Source organism: Phasianus colchicus, chromosome 37, assembly GCF_987193195.1.
Source record: "Phasianus colchicus chromosome 37, bPhaCol1.hap1.1, whole genome shotgun sequence".
NCBI lineage: Eukaryota > Metazoa > Chordata > Aves > Galliformes > Phasianidae > Phasianus > Phasianus colchicus.
In genome coordinates this window covers 2,516,239-2,534,821 of record NC_143472.1, presented here as the reverse complement: position 1 = coordinate 2,534,821, position 18,583 = coordinate 2,516,239, and the positions used below count along the sequence as shown (strand labels likewise).

At 65.9% G+C, this 18,583-nt stretch overlaps 1 protein-coding gene across 2 annotated transcripts in view; it reads right to left on the bottom strand.

Annotated features, from left to right (window-relative positions):
• Positions 1 to 18,583, bottom strand: part of SPTBN2 (spectrin beta, non-erythrocytic 2) — a 65,245-nt gene that overhangs the window by 44,992 nt on the left and 1,670 nt on the right. The window contains exons 2-7 of one of the 2 annotated variants that reach the window (XM_090129726.1): positions 14,731 to 14,762; positions 12,572 to 12,734; positions 9,759 to 9,910; positions 6,196 to 6,369; positions 1,723 to 1,814; positions 98 to 178 (exon numbers count right to left, since the gene is read on the bottom strand). In XM_090129726.1, coding sequence (XP_089985852.1) covers positions 98 to 178; positions 1,723 to 1,814; positions 6,196 to 6,369; positions 9,759 to 9,910; positions 12,572 to 12,710 — 638 coding nt within the window. In that variant the 5' untranslated portion in view covers positions 12,711 to 12,734; positions 14,731 to 14,762. The remainder of the gene's footprint in view (positions 1 to 97; positions 179 to 1,722; positions 1,815 to 6,195; positions 6,370 to 9,758; positions 9,911 to 12,571; positions 12,735 to 14,730; positions 14,763 to 18,583) is intronic. The other variant, XM_090129725.1, reaches the window with a different exon arrangement.

Genomic DNA, 18,583 nt, shown 5'->3' with positions numbered 1-18,583 from the left:
CCCCTTCCCCCCCCCCCCATTGACACCCCCCACCCCCCCACCCCACGGTGACCCCCCGTTGCCCCCCCCGTTGCCCCCCCCGTTGCCCCCCGCCCACCGGTGTTTGTGGATGATGGCGTTGAAGGCCAGCCCGTCCCTCCAGCTGCTGCTGAAGTTGTGCACCTTCACGTCGGGGTACCTGCGGGCACGGCGCTGAGCTCACCGAGCCCCCCGCCCCACAGAGACCCCCACGAGACCCCCAGGAACCCCCCAGGACCACCAGGAGACCCCCAGGAATCCCCCAGGAATCCCCCAGGACCCCCCAGGACCACCAGGAACGTCAGGAGACCCCCAGAAACTCCCCAAGACCACCAGGAACCCCCCAGAACCACCAGGACCCCCAAGGACCCCCAGGAACCCCCCCAGGACCCCCCAGGAACCCCCCACGACCCCCAGGAATCCCCCAGGACCCCCCAGGGCCACCAGGAATCCCCCAGGGCCACCAGAAACCCCCCACGACCCCCACGAGACCCCCAGGAACCCCCCAGGGCCACCAGGAATCCCCCAGGACCCCCCAAGACCACCAGGAACCCCCCAGGACCACCAGGAACCCCCCACGACCCCCAGGAATCCCCCAGGACCCCCCAGGACCCCCAGGAACCCCCCAGGGCCACCAGAAAACCCCCACGACCCCCAGGAATCCCCCAGGACCCCCCAGAAACCCCCCAGGACCCCCCACGACCACCAGGAACGTCAGGAGACCCCCAGAAACTCCCCAAGACCACCAGGACCCCCAAGGACCACCAGGACCCCCAAGGACCACCAGGAACCCCCCCAGGACCCCCCAGGACCCCCCAGGACCCCCAGGACCACCAGGAACCCCCCAGGACCCCCCGGACTCCCCAGGACCACCAGGAACCCCCCAAGACCCCACATGACCCTCAGGAGACCCCCAGAAACTCCCCAGGACCACCAGGAACCCCCCAGGACCCCCAGGAATCCCCCAGGACCCCCCAGGACCACCAGGAACGTCAGGAGACCCCCAGAAACTCCCCAAGACCACCAGGAACCCCCCAGGACCACCAGGACCCCCAAGGACCCCCAGGAACCCCCCAGGAACCCCCCAGGACCCCCCAGGACCACCAGGACCCCCAAGGACCACCAGAAACCCCCCCAGGACCCCCCAGGAACCCCCCAGGACCCCCAGGAATCCCCCAGGACCCCCAGGACCCCCCAGGACCCCCCAGGAATCCCCCAGGACCCCCAGGATCCCCCAGGACCCCCCAGGACCCCCAGGAATCCCCCAGGACCCCCCAGGACCACCAGGAACGTCAGGAGACCCCCAGAAACTCCCCAAGACCACCAGGAAACCCCCACGACCACCAGGATCCCCCAGGACCCTCAGGAATCCCCCAAACCCCCCCAGGACCCCCCTTCAGACCCCCAAGACCCCCCCACGACCCCCGTTCAGACCCCCAGGACCCCCAGAAACCCCCCAGGACCCCCCTTCAGACCCCCAGGAACCCCAGAAACCCCCCAGGACCCCCCCAGGACCCCCCTTCAGACCCCCAGGAACCCCAGAAACCCCCCAGGACCACCAGGACCCCCCAGGACCCCCCCAGGACCCCCCCTCAGACCCCCAGGAACCCCAGGAACCCCCCAGGACCACCAGGACCCCCCAGGACCCCCCCAGGACCCCCCCTCAGACCCCCAGGACCCCCCCCGGGACCCCCCAGGCCTCACCCCGCTGTTTTCATCTGACACCAGAGCAGCAGGGCGTCCTTGGCCGACTTCTTCTCCTTGTTGTCCTCCGTCTCCACGCTGATGTCCTGGATCTGGGGGGGCAGCAGGGGGGGTGAGACCCCCAGGGTGGGCACTGAGACCCCCAGGGTGGGCTCTGAGACCCCCAGGGTGGGCTCTGGGACCTCCAGGGTGGGCTCTGGGACCCCCAGAATGGGCTTAGAGACCCCCATGGTTGGTGTGAGACCCCCAGGGTGGGTTCTGAGACCCCCAGGGTGGGGTTGAGACCCCCATGTTCAGTGTGAGACCCCCATGGTGGGCTCTGGGGCCCCCAGGCTGGGCTTAGAGACCCCCATGGCCTGTGTGAGACCCCCAGGGTGGGCTCTGGGACCTCCAGGGAGGACACTGAGACCCCCAGGGTGGGCACTGAGACCCCCATGGTCTGTGTGAGAACCCCCAGCGTGGGTTCTGGGACCCCCATGGTGGGCTCTGGGACCCCCAGAATGGGCTTAGAGACCGCCATGGTTGATGTGAGACCCCCAGGGTGGGTTCTGAGACCCCCAGGGTGGGCTCTGGGACCCCCATGTTCAGTGTGAGACCCCCATGGTGGGCACTGAGACCCCCAGGGTGGGCTCTGGGACCTCCAGGGTAGGCACTGAGACCCCCATGGTGGGCTCTGAGACCCCCAGGGTGGGCTTAGAGACCCCCATGGTCTGTGTGAGACCCCCCAGCGTGGGCTCTGGGACCTCCAGGGTGGGCGCTGAGACCCCCAGGGTGGGCACTGAGACCCCCATGGTTGGTGTGAGACCCCCAGGCTGGGCACTGAGACCCCCATGGTGGGTTCTGAGACCCCCAGTGTGGGCTCTGGGACCCCCATGGTTGGTGTGAGACCCCCAGGGTGGGCTTAGAGACCCCCATTGTCTGTGTGAGACCCCCAGGGTGGGCTCTGAGACCCCCAGGGTGGGCTCTGGGACCTCCAGGGTGGGCACTGAGACCCCCAGAATGAGCTTAGAGACCCCCATGGTTGGTGTAAGACCCCCCAGCGTGGGCTCTGGGACCCCCATGGTTGGTGTGAGACCCCCAGGGTGGGCACTGAGACCCCCATGGTTGGTGTGAGACCCCCAGGGTGGGCTCTGGGACCCCCAGGGTGGGCTTTGAGACCCCCAGGGTGGGCACTGAGACCCCCATGGTCGGTGTGAGACCCCCAGGGTGGGCTCTGAGACCCCCAGGGTGGGCTCTGGGACCTCCAGGGTGGGCTCTGGGACCCCCAGAATGGGCTTAGAGACCCCCATGGTTGGTGTGAGACCCCCAGGGTGGGTTCTTAAACCCCGGGGTGGGCTGTGGGACCCCCAGGGTGGGTGCAAGACCCCCAGGGTGGGCTCAGAGACCCCCATGGTCGGTGTGAGACCCCCAAGGTGGGCACTGAGACCCCCAGGCTGGGCTCTGGGACCTCCAGGGTGGGCACTGAGACCCCCAGGGTGGGCACTGAGACCCCCATGGTTGGTGTGAGACCCCCAGGGTGGGCTCTGAAACCCCCAGGGTAGGCTCTGGGACCCCCATGGTTGGTGTGAGACCCCCAGGGTGGGCTTTGAGACCCCCATGATTGGTGTGAGACCCCCAGGGTGGGCTCTGAGACCTCCAGGGTGGGGTTGAGACCCCCAGATTGGACTCCAGGACCCCCGGGGTGGGGGTGAGACCCTCAGAAGGGACTCTAGGAGCCGCAGGTTGGACTCTAGGACCCCCAGAGTGGGGGTGAGACCCCCAGGGTGGGGTTGAGACCCCCAGATTGGACTCTAGGACCCCCAGGGTGGGGTTGAGACCCCCAGAATGGACTCCAGGACCCCCGGGGTGGGGTTGAGAACCCCGGAATGGACTCTAGGACCCCCAGGGTGGGGTTGAGACCCTCGGGGTGGGGGTGAGACCCCCAGATTGGACTCTAGGACCCCCAGGTTGGACTCTAGGACCCCTGGGGTGGGGTTGAGACCCCCGGGGTGAACTCTAGGACCCCCAGGTTTGTGTGAGACCCCCAGGGTGGGCTTTGAGACCCCCATGATTGGTGTGAGACCCCCAGGGTGGGCTCTGAGACCCCCAGAGTGGGGTTGAGACCCCCAGGGTGGGCTCTGGGACCTCCAGGGTGGGGTTGAGACCCCCAGAATGGACTCCAGGACCCCCAGGGTGGGGGTGAGAGCCCCAGAATGGACTCTAGGACCCCTGGGGTGGGGGTGAGACCCCCGGGTTGGACTCTAGGACCCCCGGGGTGGGGGTGAGACCCCCAGATTGGACTCTAGGACCCCCAGGATGAGGGTGAGACCCCCAGAATGGACTCTAGGACCCTCGGGTTGGACTCTGGGACCCCCGGGGTGGGGTTGAGACCCTCGGGGTGGGGTTGAGAGCCCCAGATTGGAGTCTAGGACCCCCGGGGTGGGGTTGAGACCCCCAGGATGGACTCTAGGACCCCCAGGGTGGGGTTGAGACCCTCGGGGTAGGGGTGAGAGCCCCGGCATGGACTCTAGGACCCCCAGGTTGGACTCTAGGACCTACAGGATGGACTCTAGGACCCCCGGGGTGGGGTTAAGACCCTCGGGGTGGGGTTGAGAGCCCCAGAATGGAGTCTAGGACCCCCGGGGTGGGGGTGAGACCCCCAGAATGGACTCTAGGACCCCCAGGTTGGACTCTAGGACCCCCAGGGTGGGGTTGAGAGCCCCAGAATGGACTCTAGGACCCCTGGGGTGGGCTGTCAACCCCTGAGAAGGGTTTCAGACCCCCAGGTTGGACTCTGGGACCCCCGGGGTGGGGTTGAGACCCCCGGGGCGGGCAGTGGGACCCCCGGGGTGGATTGAGACCCCCAGAATGGACTCTAGGACCCCCGGGGTGGGGTTGAGACCCCCGGGGTGGGCAGTGGGACCCCCGGGGTGGGCAGTGGGACCCTCGGGTTGGGGTTGAGAGCCCCAGGATGGACTCTAGGACCCCTGGGGTGGGGGTGAGACCCCCAGAATGGACTCTGGGACCCCCGGGGTGGGGGTGAGACCCTCGGGGTGGAGGTGAGACCCCCAGAATGGAGTCTAGGAATCCCGGGTTGGACTCTAGGACCCCCAGGGTGGGGGTGAGACCCCCAGAATGGACTGTAGGACCCACGGGGTGGGGTTGAGACCCCCGGGGTGGGCAGTGGGACCCCCGGGGTGGGTTGAGACCCCCAGAATGGACTCTAGGAGCCCCGGAGAGGGGTTGAGACCCCCGGGGTGGGCAGTGGGACCCCCGGGGTGGGTTGAGACTCCCAGAATGGACTCTAGGACCCCCGGGGTGGGCAGTGGGACCCCCGGGGTGGGCCGTGAGACCCTCGGGGTGGGGTTGAGAGCCCCAGGATGGACTCTAGGACCCCTGGGGTGGGGGTGAGACCCCCAGAATGGACTCTGGGACCCCCGGGGTGGGGGTGAGACCCTCAGGGTGGGGGTGAGAGCCCCAGAATGGACTCTAGGACCCCCAGGTTGGACTCTAGGACCCCCAGGGTGGGGTTGAGACCCCCGGGGTGGGCCGTGAGACCCTCGGGGTGGGGTTGAGAGCCCCAGAATGGACTCTAGGACCCCCGGGTTGGACTCTAGGACCCCCGGGGTGGGGGTGAGAGCCCCTGAATGGAGTCTAGGACCCCTGGGGTGGGGTTGAGACCCTCGGGGTGGGGGTGAGACCCCCAGAATGGACTCTAGGACCCCTGGGGTGGGCTGTCAACCCCTGAGAAGGGTTTCAGACCCTCAGGTTGGACTCTGGGACCCCCGGGGTGGGGTTGAGACCCTCGGGGTGGGGGTGAGACCCCCAGAATGGACTCTAGGACCCCCAGGTTGGACTCTAGGACCCCCAGGGTGGGGTTGAGACCCCCAGGATGGACTCTGGGACCCCCGGGGTGGGGGTGAGACCCCCAGAATGGACTCTGGGACCCCCGGGTTGGACTCTAGGAACCCCGGGGTGGGGTTGGGACCTTCGGGGTGGGTGTGAGACCCCCAGAATGGACTCTAGGACCCCCGGGTTGGAGTCTAGGACCCCCGGGGTGGGGTTGAGACCCTCGGGGTGGGGGTGAGACCCCCAGAATGGACTCTAGGACCCCCAGATTGGACTCTAGGACCCCCGGGGTGGGGTTGAGATCCCCAGATTGGACTCTAGGACCCCCGGGGTGGGGTTGAGACCCCCAGGATGGACTCTAGGAACCCCTGGGAGGGATTGAGACCCCCAGAATGGACTCTAGGACCCCCGGGGTGGGGTTGAGACCCCCGGGGCAGGCCGTGAGACCCCCGGGGTGGGGGTGAGACCCCCAGAATGGACTCTAGGACCCCCGGGGTGGGGGTGAGACCCCCAGGATGGACTCTAGGACCCACGGGGTGGGGGTGAGACCCCCAGAATGGACTCTAGGAGCCCCGGAGAGGAGTTGAGACCCCCGGGGCGGGCAGTGGGACCCCCGGGGTGGGTTGAGACCCCCAGGGCGGGCACCTGGAAGCGGAGGATGATGGTCCAGACGAGGCCCAGCGTGAGGCGGTGGTTCCCGTCCACGATGTCGTGGGAGCCCACGTTCTCCAGGTGCACGCGCTGCTCCTTTAAGAACTGCAGCGCCTTCTCCACGTTCTCCAGGCAGTGGATCCGCATCCGGCCCTTGGTGGGCTTCGGCTGGGGGGGGGGGCGTTAAATTGGGGGGGGGGCTGGGGGTCTCTGGGGTGGGGGTGGGGTTGGGAGGGTGTCAAATTGAGGGGGGGAGTTTGGGGATTGCTGGGGTGGGGTGTTAAATTGAGGGGGGGGGTCTGGGGATTGCTGGGGTGGGGTGTTAAATTGAGGGGGGTCTGGGGGTCTCTGGGGTGGGGGTGGGGGTGGGGGGGGTGTCAAATTGAGGGGGGGGGGTCTGGGGATTGCTGGGGTGGGATGTTAAATTGGGGGGGGTCTGGGGGTCTCTGGGGTGGGGTTCGGTTGGGGGTGCTGGGGGTCTCTGGGTTGGGGTTGGGGGGGGGGTGTCAAATTGAGGGGGGGGTCTGGGGGTCTCTGGGGTGGGGGTGGGTTGGGGGTTGTCAAATTGAGGGGGGGGTCTGGGGATTGCTGGGGTTGGGTGTCAAATTGAGGGGGGGATCTGGGGGTCTCTGGGGTGGGAGTGGGTTGGGGGGGGGTCTGGGGGTCTCTGGGGTGGGTTGGGGGGGTGTCAAATTGAGGGGGGGGTCTGGGGGTCTCTGGGGTGGGGGTGGGTTGGGGGGTGGGATGTTAAATTGGGGGGGGTCTGGGGGTCTCTAGGGTGGGGTGTTAAATTGGGGGGGGAGTCTGGGGGTCTCTGGGGTGGGGTGTTAAATTGGGGGGGGTCTGGGGGTCTCTGGGGTGGGGGTGGGTTGGGGGGGTGTCAAATTGAGGGGGGGGTCTGGGGGTCCCTGGGGTCGGGGTGAGTTGGGGGGTGGGATGTTAAATTGGGGGGGGTCTGGGGGTCTCTGGGGTGGGGTGTCAAACTGTGAGGGGGGGGTCTGCAGGCCTCTGGGGTGGGGTGTCAAATTCGGGGGGGGTCTGGGGGTCTCTGGGGTGGGGGTGGGTTGGGGGGGTGTCAAATTGAGGGGGGGGTCAGAGGGTCTCTGGGGTGGGGGTGGGTGGGGGGGGTGTCAAATTGAGGGGGGGGTCCAGGGGTCTCTGGGGTGGGGGTGGGTTGGGGGGGTGTCAAATTGAGGGGGGGGGTTTGGGGATTGCTGGGGTGGGGTGTCAAATTGAGGGGGGGGGTCTGGGGGTCTCTGGGGTGGGGTGTCAAATTGGGGGGGGTCTGGGGGTCTCTGGGGTGGGGGTGGGTTGGGAGGGTGTCAAATTGAGGGGGGGGTCTGGGGGTCTCTGGGGTGGGGGTGGGTTGGGGGGGGATTGCTGGGGGTCTCTGGGGTGGGGGTGGGGGGGGGTGTCAAATTGAGGGGGGGGGTCTGGGGATTGCTGGGGTGGGATGTTAAATTGGGGGGGGTCTGGGGGTCTCTGGGGTGGGGTTCGGTTGGGGGGGGTGCTGGGGGTCTCTGAGTTGGGGTTGGGGGGGGGGTGTCAAATTGAGGGGGGGGTTGGGGGTCTCTGGGGTGGGGTGTTAAATTGGGGGGGAGTCTGGGGGTCTCTGGGATGGGGGTGGGGGGGGGTGTCAAATTGAGGGGTGGGGTCTGGGGATTGCTGGGGTGGGGTGTCAAATTGAGGGGGGTGTGGGGGTCCCTGGGGTGGGGTTGGGTTGGGGGGGGATTGCTGGGGGTCTTTGGGGTGGGGTGGGGTTGGGGGGGGGGTGTCAAATTGAGGGGGGGGTCTGGGGGTCTCTGGGGTGGGGGTGGGGTTGGGAGGGTGTCAAATTGGGGGGGGGGGGTCTGGGGATTGCTGGGGTGGGGTGTCAAATTGAGGGGGGGATCTGGGGGTCTCTGGGGTGGGGTGTCAAATTGGGGGGGGTCTGGGGGTGTCTGGGGTGGGGTTGGGGGGGTGATGCATTGGGGGTCCCATGGGGGCTCCTGGGGATCCCATGGGGGGATGATGGGTTGGGGGTCCTGGAGGGGGGGGTGACAGGGGTCTCATAGGGGGGGTGACAGGTTGAGGGTCCCATAGAGGGGGGTCTGGGGGTCCAATGGGGGGGGTGATGCATTGGGGGTCCCATGGGGGGGGTCCTGAGTGTCCTATGGGGGGATGATGGGTTGGGGGTCCCATGGGGGGGTCCTGGGGGTCTCACAGGGGGGGTGACGGGTTGGGGGGCCTATGGGGGGGTCCTGTGGGGGGGGTGATGCATTGGGGGTCCCATGGAGGGGTCCTGGGGGTCCTATGGGGGATGATGGGTTGGGGGTCCCGGGGGGGGGGGTGATGGGGGTCTCATGGGGGGGGGTGACGGGTTGGGGGTCCCGTGGGGGGGGCCTAAAGGTCCTATGGGTGGTGATGGGTTGGGGGTCCCATGGGGGGGTCCTGGGGGTCCTATGGGGGTTGACGGGTTGGGGGGCCCATGGGGGGGTCCTGGGGGGGTCCTATGGGGGATGATGGGTTTGGGGTCCCATGGGGGGGGGTCCTGGGGATCCCATGGGGGATGATGGGTTGGGGGGCCCATGGGGGGGTCCTGGGGGTCTCACAGGGGGGGTGATGGGTTGGGGGTCCCATGTTGGGGTCCTGGGGGGTCCTATGGGGGATGATGGGTTGGGGGGCCCATGGGGGGGTGATGGGGGTCCTGTGGGGGGGTGATGTGTTGGGGGTCCCATGGGGGGGTGACAGGGGTCTCACAGGGGGGGTGACGGGTTGGGGGTCCCATGGGGGAGTTCCTGGGGGTCCTATGGGGGTTGACGGGTTGGGGGGCCCATGGGGGGGTCCTGGGGGTCCTGTGGGGGGGGTGATGCATTGGGGATCCAATGGGGGGGGGGTCCTGGGGGTCCGGTGGGGGGGTGATGGGTTGGGGGTCCCATGGGGGGGGGGTCCTGGGGATCCCATGGGGGATGATGGGTTGGGGGTCCCAAGGGGGGGTCCTGGGGGTCTCACAGGGGTGGTGATGGGTTGGGGGTCCCGTGGGGGGGTCTTGGGGGTCCTGTGTGGGGGGTGATGCATTGGGGATCCAATGGGGGGGGGTCCTGGGGATCCCATGGGGGATGATGGGTTGGGGGTCCTGGGGGGGGGGGTTACAGGGGTCTCATGGGGGGGGTGATGGGTTGGGGGTCCCATGGGGGTCCTGGGGATCCCATGGGGGGATGATGGGTTGGGAGTCCCGTGGGGGGGTCCTGGGGGTCCTATGGGGGGGGTGATGGGTTGGGGGTCCCATGGGGGGGGGGTCCTGGGGATCCCATGGGGGATGATGGGTTGGGGGTCCCATGGGGGGGTCCTGGGGGTCTCACAGAGGGGTGACGGGTTGGGGGTCGCATGGGGGGGTCCTGGGGGTCCTATGGGGGGGTGATGGGTTGAGGGTCCGAGGTTTGCGGTCCCATGGGGGTTCCTGGGGATCCCATGGGGGATGATGGGTTGGGGGTCCCGGGGGGGGGGGTGACAGGGGTCTCACAGAGGGGTGACGGGTTGGGGGTCCCACGGGGGGGTCCCGGGGGGGGGTCCCTCACCAAGGCCTCCCCCGAGAGCAGCTCGAGGAGGCGCAGCAGCAGGCGGCCGTCGCGCAGGTCGCAGTAGAGGTCGGCCATGCGGGCGGTGCTGCGCGCCAGGTGCGAGTTCACCCACTTGGTGAAGGTCTTCTTCTGCACCGCCTCCCTTTCGTCTTTGGGGGGGGGGCAAACAAAATGTCACCCCCACCCATCTTGTGAGACACCCCCCCCCCCACACACACACCTTGGGTGGGGGTGGGGGGGGGGGGAGATTCCTATAGGTCGTAAAATTGACCCCCAAGGGGTGCAGACAGCGCAGCTGGGATCCAATGGATGCTCCTCCATCTTCTGCCCCCCCCCGACAAAAAAAGACCCCCCCCAGACCCCCCCCTGAACCCAACCCCTCCCTCAGGGCCCCCCCCCCCAGAACCCAATGCCCCTCAAGGACCCCCAAAGCCCCCCCACAACACCCCACCCCCCCATGGGCTGCAATCAGCACAGCACAGATCCTATGGATGCTCCTCCATTTTGTGCCCCCCCCCAACAAAAAAGACCCCCCCCTGAATCCAACACCCCCCTCAGGGCCCCCCCCAGAACCTCTAAGACCCCCCCAGAACCCAACCCCCCCCTCAAAGACCCCCAAAGCCCCCCCACAACACCCCACCCCCCCATGGGCTGCAATCAGCACAGCACAGACCCTAGGGATGCTCCTCCATTTTGTGCCCCCCCTCCCCCCAAAAAAGAACCCCCCCAGACCCCCCCCGAACCCAACCCCCCCCTCAGGGCCCCCCCCAGAACCTCTAAGACCCCCCCAGAACCCAACCCCCCCCTCAAAGACCCCCAAAGCCCCCCCACAACACCTCCCCCCCCCATAGGATGCAATCAGCACAGCTCAGATCCTAGGGATGCTCCTCCATCTTGTGCCCCCCCCAGACCCCCCCTGAATCCCACCCCCCCCTTCATGACCCCCCCAGACCCCTCTAAACCCCCCCCCAGAACCCCTAAGACCCCCCAGAACCCAACCCCCCCCTCAAGGACACCCAAAGCCCCCCCACAACAACCCCCCCCCATAGGATGCAATCAGCACAGCTCAGATCCTAGGGATGCTCCTCCATCTTGTGCCCCCCCCAGACCCCCCCGAATCCAACCCCCCCTTCACGACCCCCCCAGACCCCTCTAAACCCCCCCCCAGAACACCTAAGCCCCCCCCAGAACCCAACCCCCCCCTCAAAGACCCCCAAAGCCCCCCCACAACAACCCCCCCCCATAGGATGCAATCAGCACAGCTCAGATCCTATGGATTCGAAGTTGGGGGGGGGGGCTTTGAGGTTGGGGGGGGGTCTCTGTGTTGGGGGGGGGGGCTTTTGGGGGGCCCTGTTGGGGGGGTTTTGGGGTCTGGGGGGGGTCACTGTGGTGGGGGGGCGCTTTTGGGGGGTCCTGGAGGGGGGGGGGTCCTTGGGGTTGGGGGGGCTTTTGGGTCTGGGGGTTTGGAGGGGTCTGAGGGGGGCTTGGTGTCGGGGGGGGGGCTTTTGGGTATTGGGGGGGGGGTGTTCGAAGTTGGGGGGGGCTTCCCATAGGGTGGGGGGGGGGGGTCCTGTAGAATTGGGGGGGGGTCTCACCTTGCAGCTGTTTAAACGCCCCCCCAGGGCAGAGCCGGGGAGGGGGGGGGGGGAACAGGTGGGGGCGGGGCCGGGGAGGTCACGTGGTGGGAGGGCGGTCACGTGGTTTGGATGAGCGTAGAGGTTTGCACGTGGCTGGGTTTGCCCCCCCCCCCCAGCGCCATAATTGCCCCCCCCCCAGTGCTATAATTGCCCCCCCCAGCCCCATAACTGCCCCCCCAGCACCACAATTGCCCCCCCAGCTCCATAACTGCCCCCCCAGCCCCACAGTTGCCCCCCCTGCACCATAATTGCCTCCCCAGTGCCATAACTGCCCCCCCCAGTGCCATAACTGCCCCCCCAGCCCCACAGTTGCCCCCACAGCCCCATAATTGCCCCCCCCAGTGCCATAACTGCCCCCCCCAGTACATAACTGCCCCCCCCAGCTCCATAACTGCCCCCCATATCTGGGGGTCCCAACCCCATTATCCCCCCCATTTCCCCCCCCCACCATCTGGGGGTCCCCCCACCCTGGGGTCCCCATCCCCCCCCCCTTATTCCAGGGCTCCCATTCCCACCCTGAGGTCCCCCCCATATCTGGGGGTCTCCAACCCCATAACCCCCCCCCATTTCCCCTCCCCCCCATCTGGGGGTCCCCAACCCCAACCCCCCCCCCCCCATTCCCCCCCCTGCGGTCCCCATCCCCCACCCCACTTATTCTGGGGGTCCCCAACCCCCCCCCATATCTGGGGTTCTCCAACCCCCCCCCCCATTCCCACCCTGGGGGTCCCCATCCCCCACCCCCCCCATATCTGGGGGTCTCCAACCCCATAACCACCCCATTCCCCCCCCATATCTGGGGGTCCCCAACCCCAGCCCCCCCCCCCCCCCATTCCCACCCTGGGGTCCCCATCCCCCCCACCCCCCATATCTGGGGGTCTCCAACCCCATAACCACCCCATTCCCCCCCCATATCTGGGGGTCCCCAACCCCAACCCCCCCCCCCCATTCCCACCCTGGGGTCCCCATCCCCCCTACCCCCCATATCTGGGGGTCTCCAACCCCATAACTACCCCCCATTCCCACCCTGGGGTTCCCCAACCCCCTCCCCATATCTGGGGGTCTCCAACCCCCCCCATTCCCACACTGGGGTCCCCATCCCCCACCCCCCTTATTCTGGGGGTCCCCATCCCCCCCCCCCATATCTGGGGGTCTCCCCCCCCCGCAGCCCCCTACCCGCCAGCGCTTTGATCCGGGATCTCTCGAATCTCCGCGCCGAGTTGCCCTCGGGGTCCCAGTCGTCGTCGCCCCCCCCCCCGTTATCGTCCCACCGGTTGTTGACGTCCATCATCTCCTCGTCGCCGGGCGACAACATGGCGGGGAAGGGTCACGTGGTCACCTGGGGGGGGGTCATGGGGTCACGGGGGGTCACAACAACCAGACCCCCCCCCCATCCCCCTCCTCACCGGGTCACGACACCCGGACCCCCCCCCCCCCACTTTTCATCTTTGTCCCTGCTGTGTCGCCTCTGGGAATTTGGGGGGGGGTCCTGAGCTCATCCTGGGGGTCCCTGTCCCCAAATAGGGGGTCCTGAGCCCACACTGGGGGTCCCCGTCCCCATCCTGGGGGTCCCTGTCCCCAAATAGGGGGTCCTGAGCCCAGACTGGGGGTCCTGACCCCATACTGGGGGTCCCCATCCCCATCCTGGGGGTCCCATCCCCAAATAGGGGGTCCTGAGCCCATCCTGGGGGTCTCCATCCCCATCCTGGGGGTCCCTGTCCCCAAATAGGGGGTCTTGAACCCATCCTGGGGGTCCCCATCCCCATCCTGGGGTCCCCGTCCCCAAATAGGGGGTCCTGAGCCCATCCTGGGGGTCTCCATCCCCATCCTGGGGGTTCCTGTCCCCAAATAGGGGGTCCTGACCCCATCCTGGGGGTCTCTGATCCCCATCCTTGGGGTCCCTGTCCCCAAATAGGGGGTCCTGAGCCCCAAATAGGGGGTCCTGACCCCATCCTGGGGGTCCCCATCCCCATCCTGGGGTCCCCATCCCCAAATAGGGGGTCCTGAGCCCATCCTGGGGGTCCCTGTCCCCAAATAGGGGGTCCTGAGCCCACACTGGGGGGCTCTGATCCTGATTCTGGGGGTCCTGACCCCATCCTGGGGGTCTCTGATCCCCATAAGGGGGTCCCTGTCCCCAAATAGGGGGTCCTGACCCCATCCTGGGGGTCTCTGACCTCGATTCTGGGGGTCCCAAGTCTGGGAGTCCCAACCCCATTCAGGGGGGTCCCCAACCCCATATCTCCCCCCCCCCCATTCTGAGGGTCTCCAACCCCATATCCCCCCTCCCCCCCAATTCCGAGGGTCCCCAACCCCATATCCCCCCCCCCCAATTCCGGGGGTCCCCAGCCCCATATCTCCCCCCCCCCCCCCCAATTCCGGGGGTCCCCAACCCCAATTCCGAGGGTCTCCAACCCCATATCCCCCCCCAATTCCGGGGGTCTCCAACCCCATATCTCCCCTCCCCCAATTCCGGGGGTCCCCAACCCCATATCCCCCCTCCCCCCCAATTCTGAGGGTCTCCAACCCCAATTCTGGGGGTCCCAAACCCCATATCGCCCCCCCCCCCAATTCCGGGGGTCTCCAACCCCAATTCCGAGGGTCTCCAACCCCATATCCCCCCCCCCAATTCCAGGGGTCCCCAACCCCAATTCCGGGGGTCTCCAACCTTATATCCCCCCCCACCCCAATTCTGGCGGTCTCCAACCCCATACCCCCCCCCCACCTCTATTCTGGGGGTCTCCAACCCCAATTCCGGGGGTCTCCAACCCCATATCTCCCCCCCCCCTAATTCCGAGGGTCCCCAACCCCATATCCCCCCCCCCCCCCCAATTCCGGGGGTCTCCAACCCCAATTCCGAGGGTCTCCAACCCCATATCCCCCCCCCCCCCAATTCCGGGGGTCTCCAACCCCAATTCCGAGGGTCTCCAACCCCATATCCCCCCCACCCCAATTCTGGCGGTCTCCAACCCCAATTCCGGGGGTCTCCAACCTTATATCCCCCCCACACCCCAATTCTGGCGGTCTCCAACCCCATATCCCCCCCCCCCAATTCCAGGGGTCCCCAACCCCATATCTACCCACCCCCCTAATTCCGAGGGTCCCCAACCCCAATTCCGGGGGTCTCCAACCCCATATCGGGGGTCCCCAACCCCATATCCCCCCCCCCCAATTCCGTCCTTCCCCAACCCCATTCCCCCCCCCCCCAATTCCAGCACCCCCCACCCCCCACCCCGAGGGTCCCATTCCCAACCTGAGGGGTTCCCCCCCCCACCCCCCCGACCCCCCCGTGCCGCCCCCCACCCCCTTTTTTTTACGCCCCCCCCCCCCTCAATTACCCTCCGGTCGCCGCCTCCCTGCTGCCGCTGCCCTTTAATGCTCTTAACTCAGCGCCGGGATAAACGGCCGCCCCCCCCCGCGCCCCCCCCCTCCGCAGCTCTGACAGACGGGGAGGGGGGAGGGGGGGGGGTTGGGCATGGGGGGGGGGGGCAGCGCCATGGGAGGGAGGGGGGGGGGAGGAATGGGGACGGGGGGGGGGGAAATAGGGACATGGGGGGGGGGAATAGGGATTTGGGGGGGGGATATGGGGGGGGATGTGGGATGGGGGGGGAAATAGGGATTTGGGGGGGGGATATGGGGGGGGATGTGGGATGGGGGGGGGAAATAGGGATTTGGGGGGGGGATATGGGGGGGGATGTGGGATGGGGGGGGGAAATAGGGATTTGGGGGGGGGATATGGGGGGGGATGTGGGATGGGGGGGGGAAATAGGGATTTGGGGGGGGCATATGGGATTTGGGGGGGCAGATATGGGATGGGGGGGGGAATAGGGACATGGGGGGGGGGATATGGGATTTGGGGGGGGCATATGGGGGGGGATGTGGGATGGGGGGGGGAAATAGGGATTTGGGGGGGGGATATGGGATGGGGGGGGGAATAGGGATTTGGGGGGGATATGGGGTGGGGGGGGAATAGGGATTTGGGGGGGGGATATGGGATGGGGGGGGGAATAGGGCCATGGGGGGGGATGTGGGATGGGGGGGGGAATAGGGACATGGGGGGGGGATATGGGATGGGGGGGGGGGAAATAGGGACATGGGGGGGATATGGGATGGGGGGGATGTGGGATGGGGGGGGGGAAATAGGGCCATGGGGGGTATATGGGGTGGGGGGGGGAACAGGGATTTGGGGGGGGGGATATGGGGGGGGGATGTGGGATGGGGGGGGGAATAGGGCCATGGGGGGCTATGGGGTGGGGGGGGGAAATAGGGACATGGGGGGGATATGGGATGGGGGGGAACAGGGATTTGGGGGGGGGATATGGGGGGGGGATGTGGGATGGGGGGGGGAATAGGGACATGGGGGGGGATACGGGATGGGGGGGGGAATAAGGACATGGGGGGGGGAGAAATAGGGCCATGGGGGTGAATATGGGATGGGGGGGGGGAAATAGGGCCATGGGGGGGCATATGGGATGGGAGGGGGAAATAGGGACATGGGGGGTATATGGGGTGGGGGGGGGAAATAGGGACATGGGGGGTATATGGGGTGGGGGGGGGGAACAGGGATTTGGGGGGGGGATATGGGGGGGGGTGTGGGATGGGGGGGGAATAGGGCCATGGGGGGGGGAATATGGGGTGGGGGGGGGAATAGGGACATGGGGGGGATATGGGATGGGGGGGATGTGGGATGGGGGGGGGGGAAATAGGGCCATGGGGGGTATATGGGGTGGGGGGGGGAACAGGGATTTGGGGGGGGGGATATGGGGGGGGGATGTGGGATGGGGGGGGGGAAATAGGGCCATGGTGGGTATATGGGATGGGGGGGAAATAGGGCCATGGGGGGGGGGATGTGGGATGGGGGGGGGAATAGGGACGTGGGGGGGGGAGAAATAGGGCCATGGGGGGGGATATGGGATGGGGGGGGGAAATAGGGCCATGGGGGGGATATGGGATGGGGGGGAACAGGGACTTGGGGGGGGCATATGGGGGGGGCATATGGGATTGGGGGAGGGTGTGGGGGGCGTGGGGGGTTAATACGGGGGGGCAGAACTGGGATTTTGGGGGGGGGGCAGCATTGGGACAGAAGGGAGAGATTTGGGGGGGGCACAAGGATATGGGGGGGGGACACAAGGATATGGGGGGGGTTGGGGGGGGTCACAGCACAGGGATGTGGGGGGGGACGTGGGGGGGGCAGCATTGGGACAGAAGGGAGATATTTGGGGGGGGGCACAAGGATATGGGGGGGGTTTGGGGGGGGTCACAGCATAGGGATGTGGGGGGGGGCGTGGGGGGGTGGGGGGGGGACGTGGGGGGGGCAGCATTGGGACAGAAGGGAGAGATTTGGGGGGGGGCACAAGGAAATGGGGGGGGGGACCCAAGTGACAGATGGGGGGGGGGGCAGCCACGTGGTTTTGGGGGGGGGGGGCACCAAATGGGGCCATTGCAGCGAATGCCGCAGTGCTGCAGGGCCGGGGGGGGGGTGGGGGGGGGCCTTGAGGAATTCGGGGCCCCCGTGGGGAATCCTGACCCCAAAAGCACAAAGCTGAGCACAAATGGGGCCACGAATCCCAGATGGAGGCCTGAGAACCCAAATGGGGCCCAAAACCCCAAATAAAGGCCTGAGAACCCAAATGGGGCCCAAAATCCCAAATAAAGGCCTGAGAACCCAAATGGGGCCCACAATCCCAAATAAAGGCCTGAGAACCCAAATGGGGCCCACAATCCCAAATAAAGGCCTGAGAACCCAAATTGGGGCCACAAATCCCAAATGAAGGCCTGAGAACCCAAATTGGGGCCACGAATCCCAAATGGAGGCCTGAGAACCCAAATGGGGCCCAAAATCCCAAATAAAGGACTGAGAACCCAAATGGGGCCACAAATCCCAAATAAAGGCCTGAAAACCCAAATGGGGCCCAAAACCCCAAATAAAGGCCTGAAAACCCAAATAAAGGCCCAAAATCCCAAATAAAGCCCTAAGAACCCAAATAAAGCTCTAAGAACCCAAACAAGGCCTTAGAACCCAAATAAAGCCCCAAAATCCCCAATAAAGGCCTGAGAACCCAAATGGGGCCCAAAATCCCAAATAAAGGCCTGAGAACCCAAATAAAGCCCCAAAACCCCAAATAAAGGCCTGAGAACCCAAATAAAGCTCTAAGAAGCCAAATAAAGGCCTGAGAACCCAAACTGGGGCCCCAAAATCCCAAATGAAGGCCTGAAAACCCAAATGGGGCCCCAAAACCCCAAATAAAGCCCCCAAACCCCAAATAAAGCCCTAAGAATCCAAATTGGGGCCCAAAATCCCAAATAAAGGCCTGAAAACCCAAATGGGGCCACAAATCCCAAATAAAGGCCTGAGAACCCAAATGGGGCCCAAAATCCCAAATAAAGGCCTGAAAACCCAAATTGGGGCCACGAATCCCAAATAAGGGCCTGAAAACCCAAATTGGGCCCCAAAACCCCAAATAAAGCCCTAAAAACCCAAATTGGGCCCCAAAACCCCAAATAAAGTTCTAAGAACCCAAATGGGGCCCAAAATCCCAAATAAAGGATTGAGAACCCAAATGGGGCCACAAATCCCAAATAAAGGCCTGAGAACCCAAATGGGGTCCCAAAACCCCAAATAAAGGCCTGAGAACCCAAATAAAGCCCCAAAATCCCAAATAAAGCCCTAAGAACCCACATTGGGCCCCAAAATCCCAAATGTGATCCTAAAGTAGGAGCCTAAGCCCCCAAATTGGGGCCCCAAAACCCCAAATAAGGCCCCAAAACCCCAAATCTGAGCCCAAATTGGGCCCCAAAAACTCCAAATCTGACCCCAAATTGACTCCAAACCCCCAAATTGGGCCATGAATCCCAAATCTGACCCCAAATCAGGCCCCAAATACCCCAAATCTGACCCCAAATTGACCCCAAAACCCCAAATTGGGCCCCAAACCCCAAATGTGACCCCAAAATTGGGCCCTGAACCCCAAATGGGACCCCAAAACTGGGCCCTATACCCCAAATCTGACCCCAAAATTGGGCCCCAAATCCCAAATCTGACCCCAAATCAGGCCCCAAACCCCCAGATCTGACCCCAAATTGACCCCAAAGCCCCAAATTGGGCCCTGAACCCCAAATCTGACCCCAGATTGACCCCAAACCCCAAAATCGGGCCCTGAACCCCAAATGTGACCCCAAATCAGGCCCCAA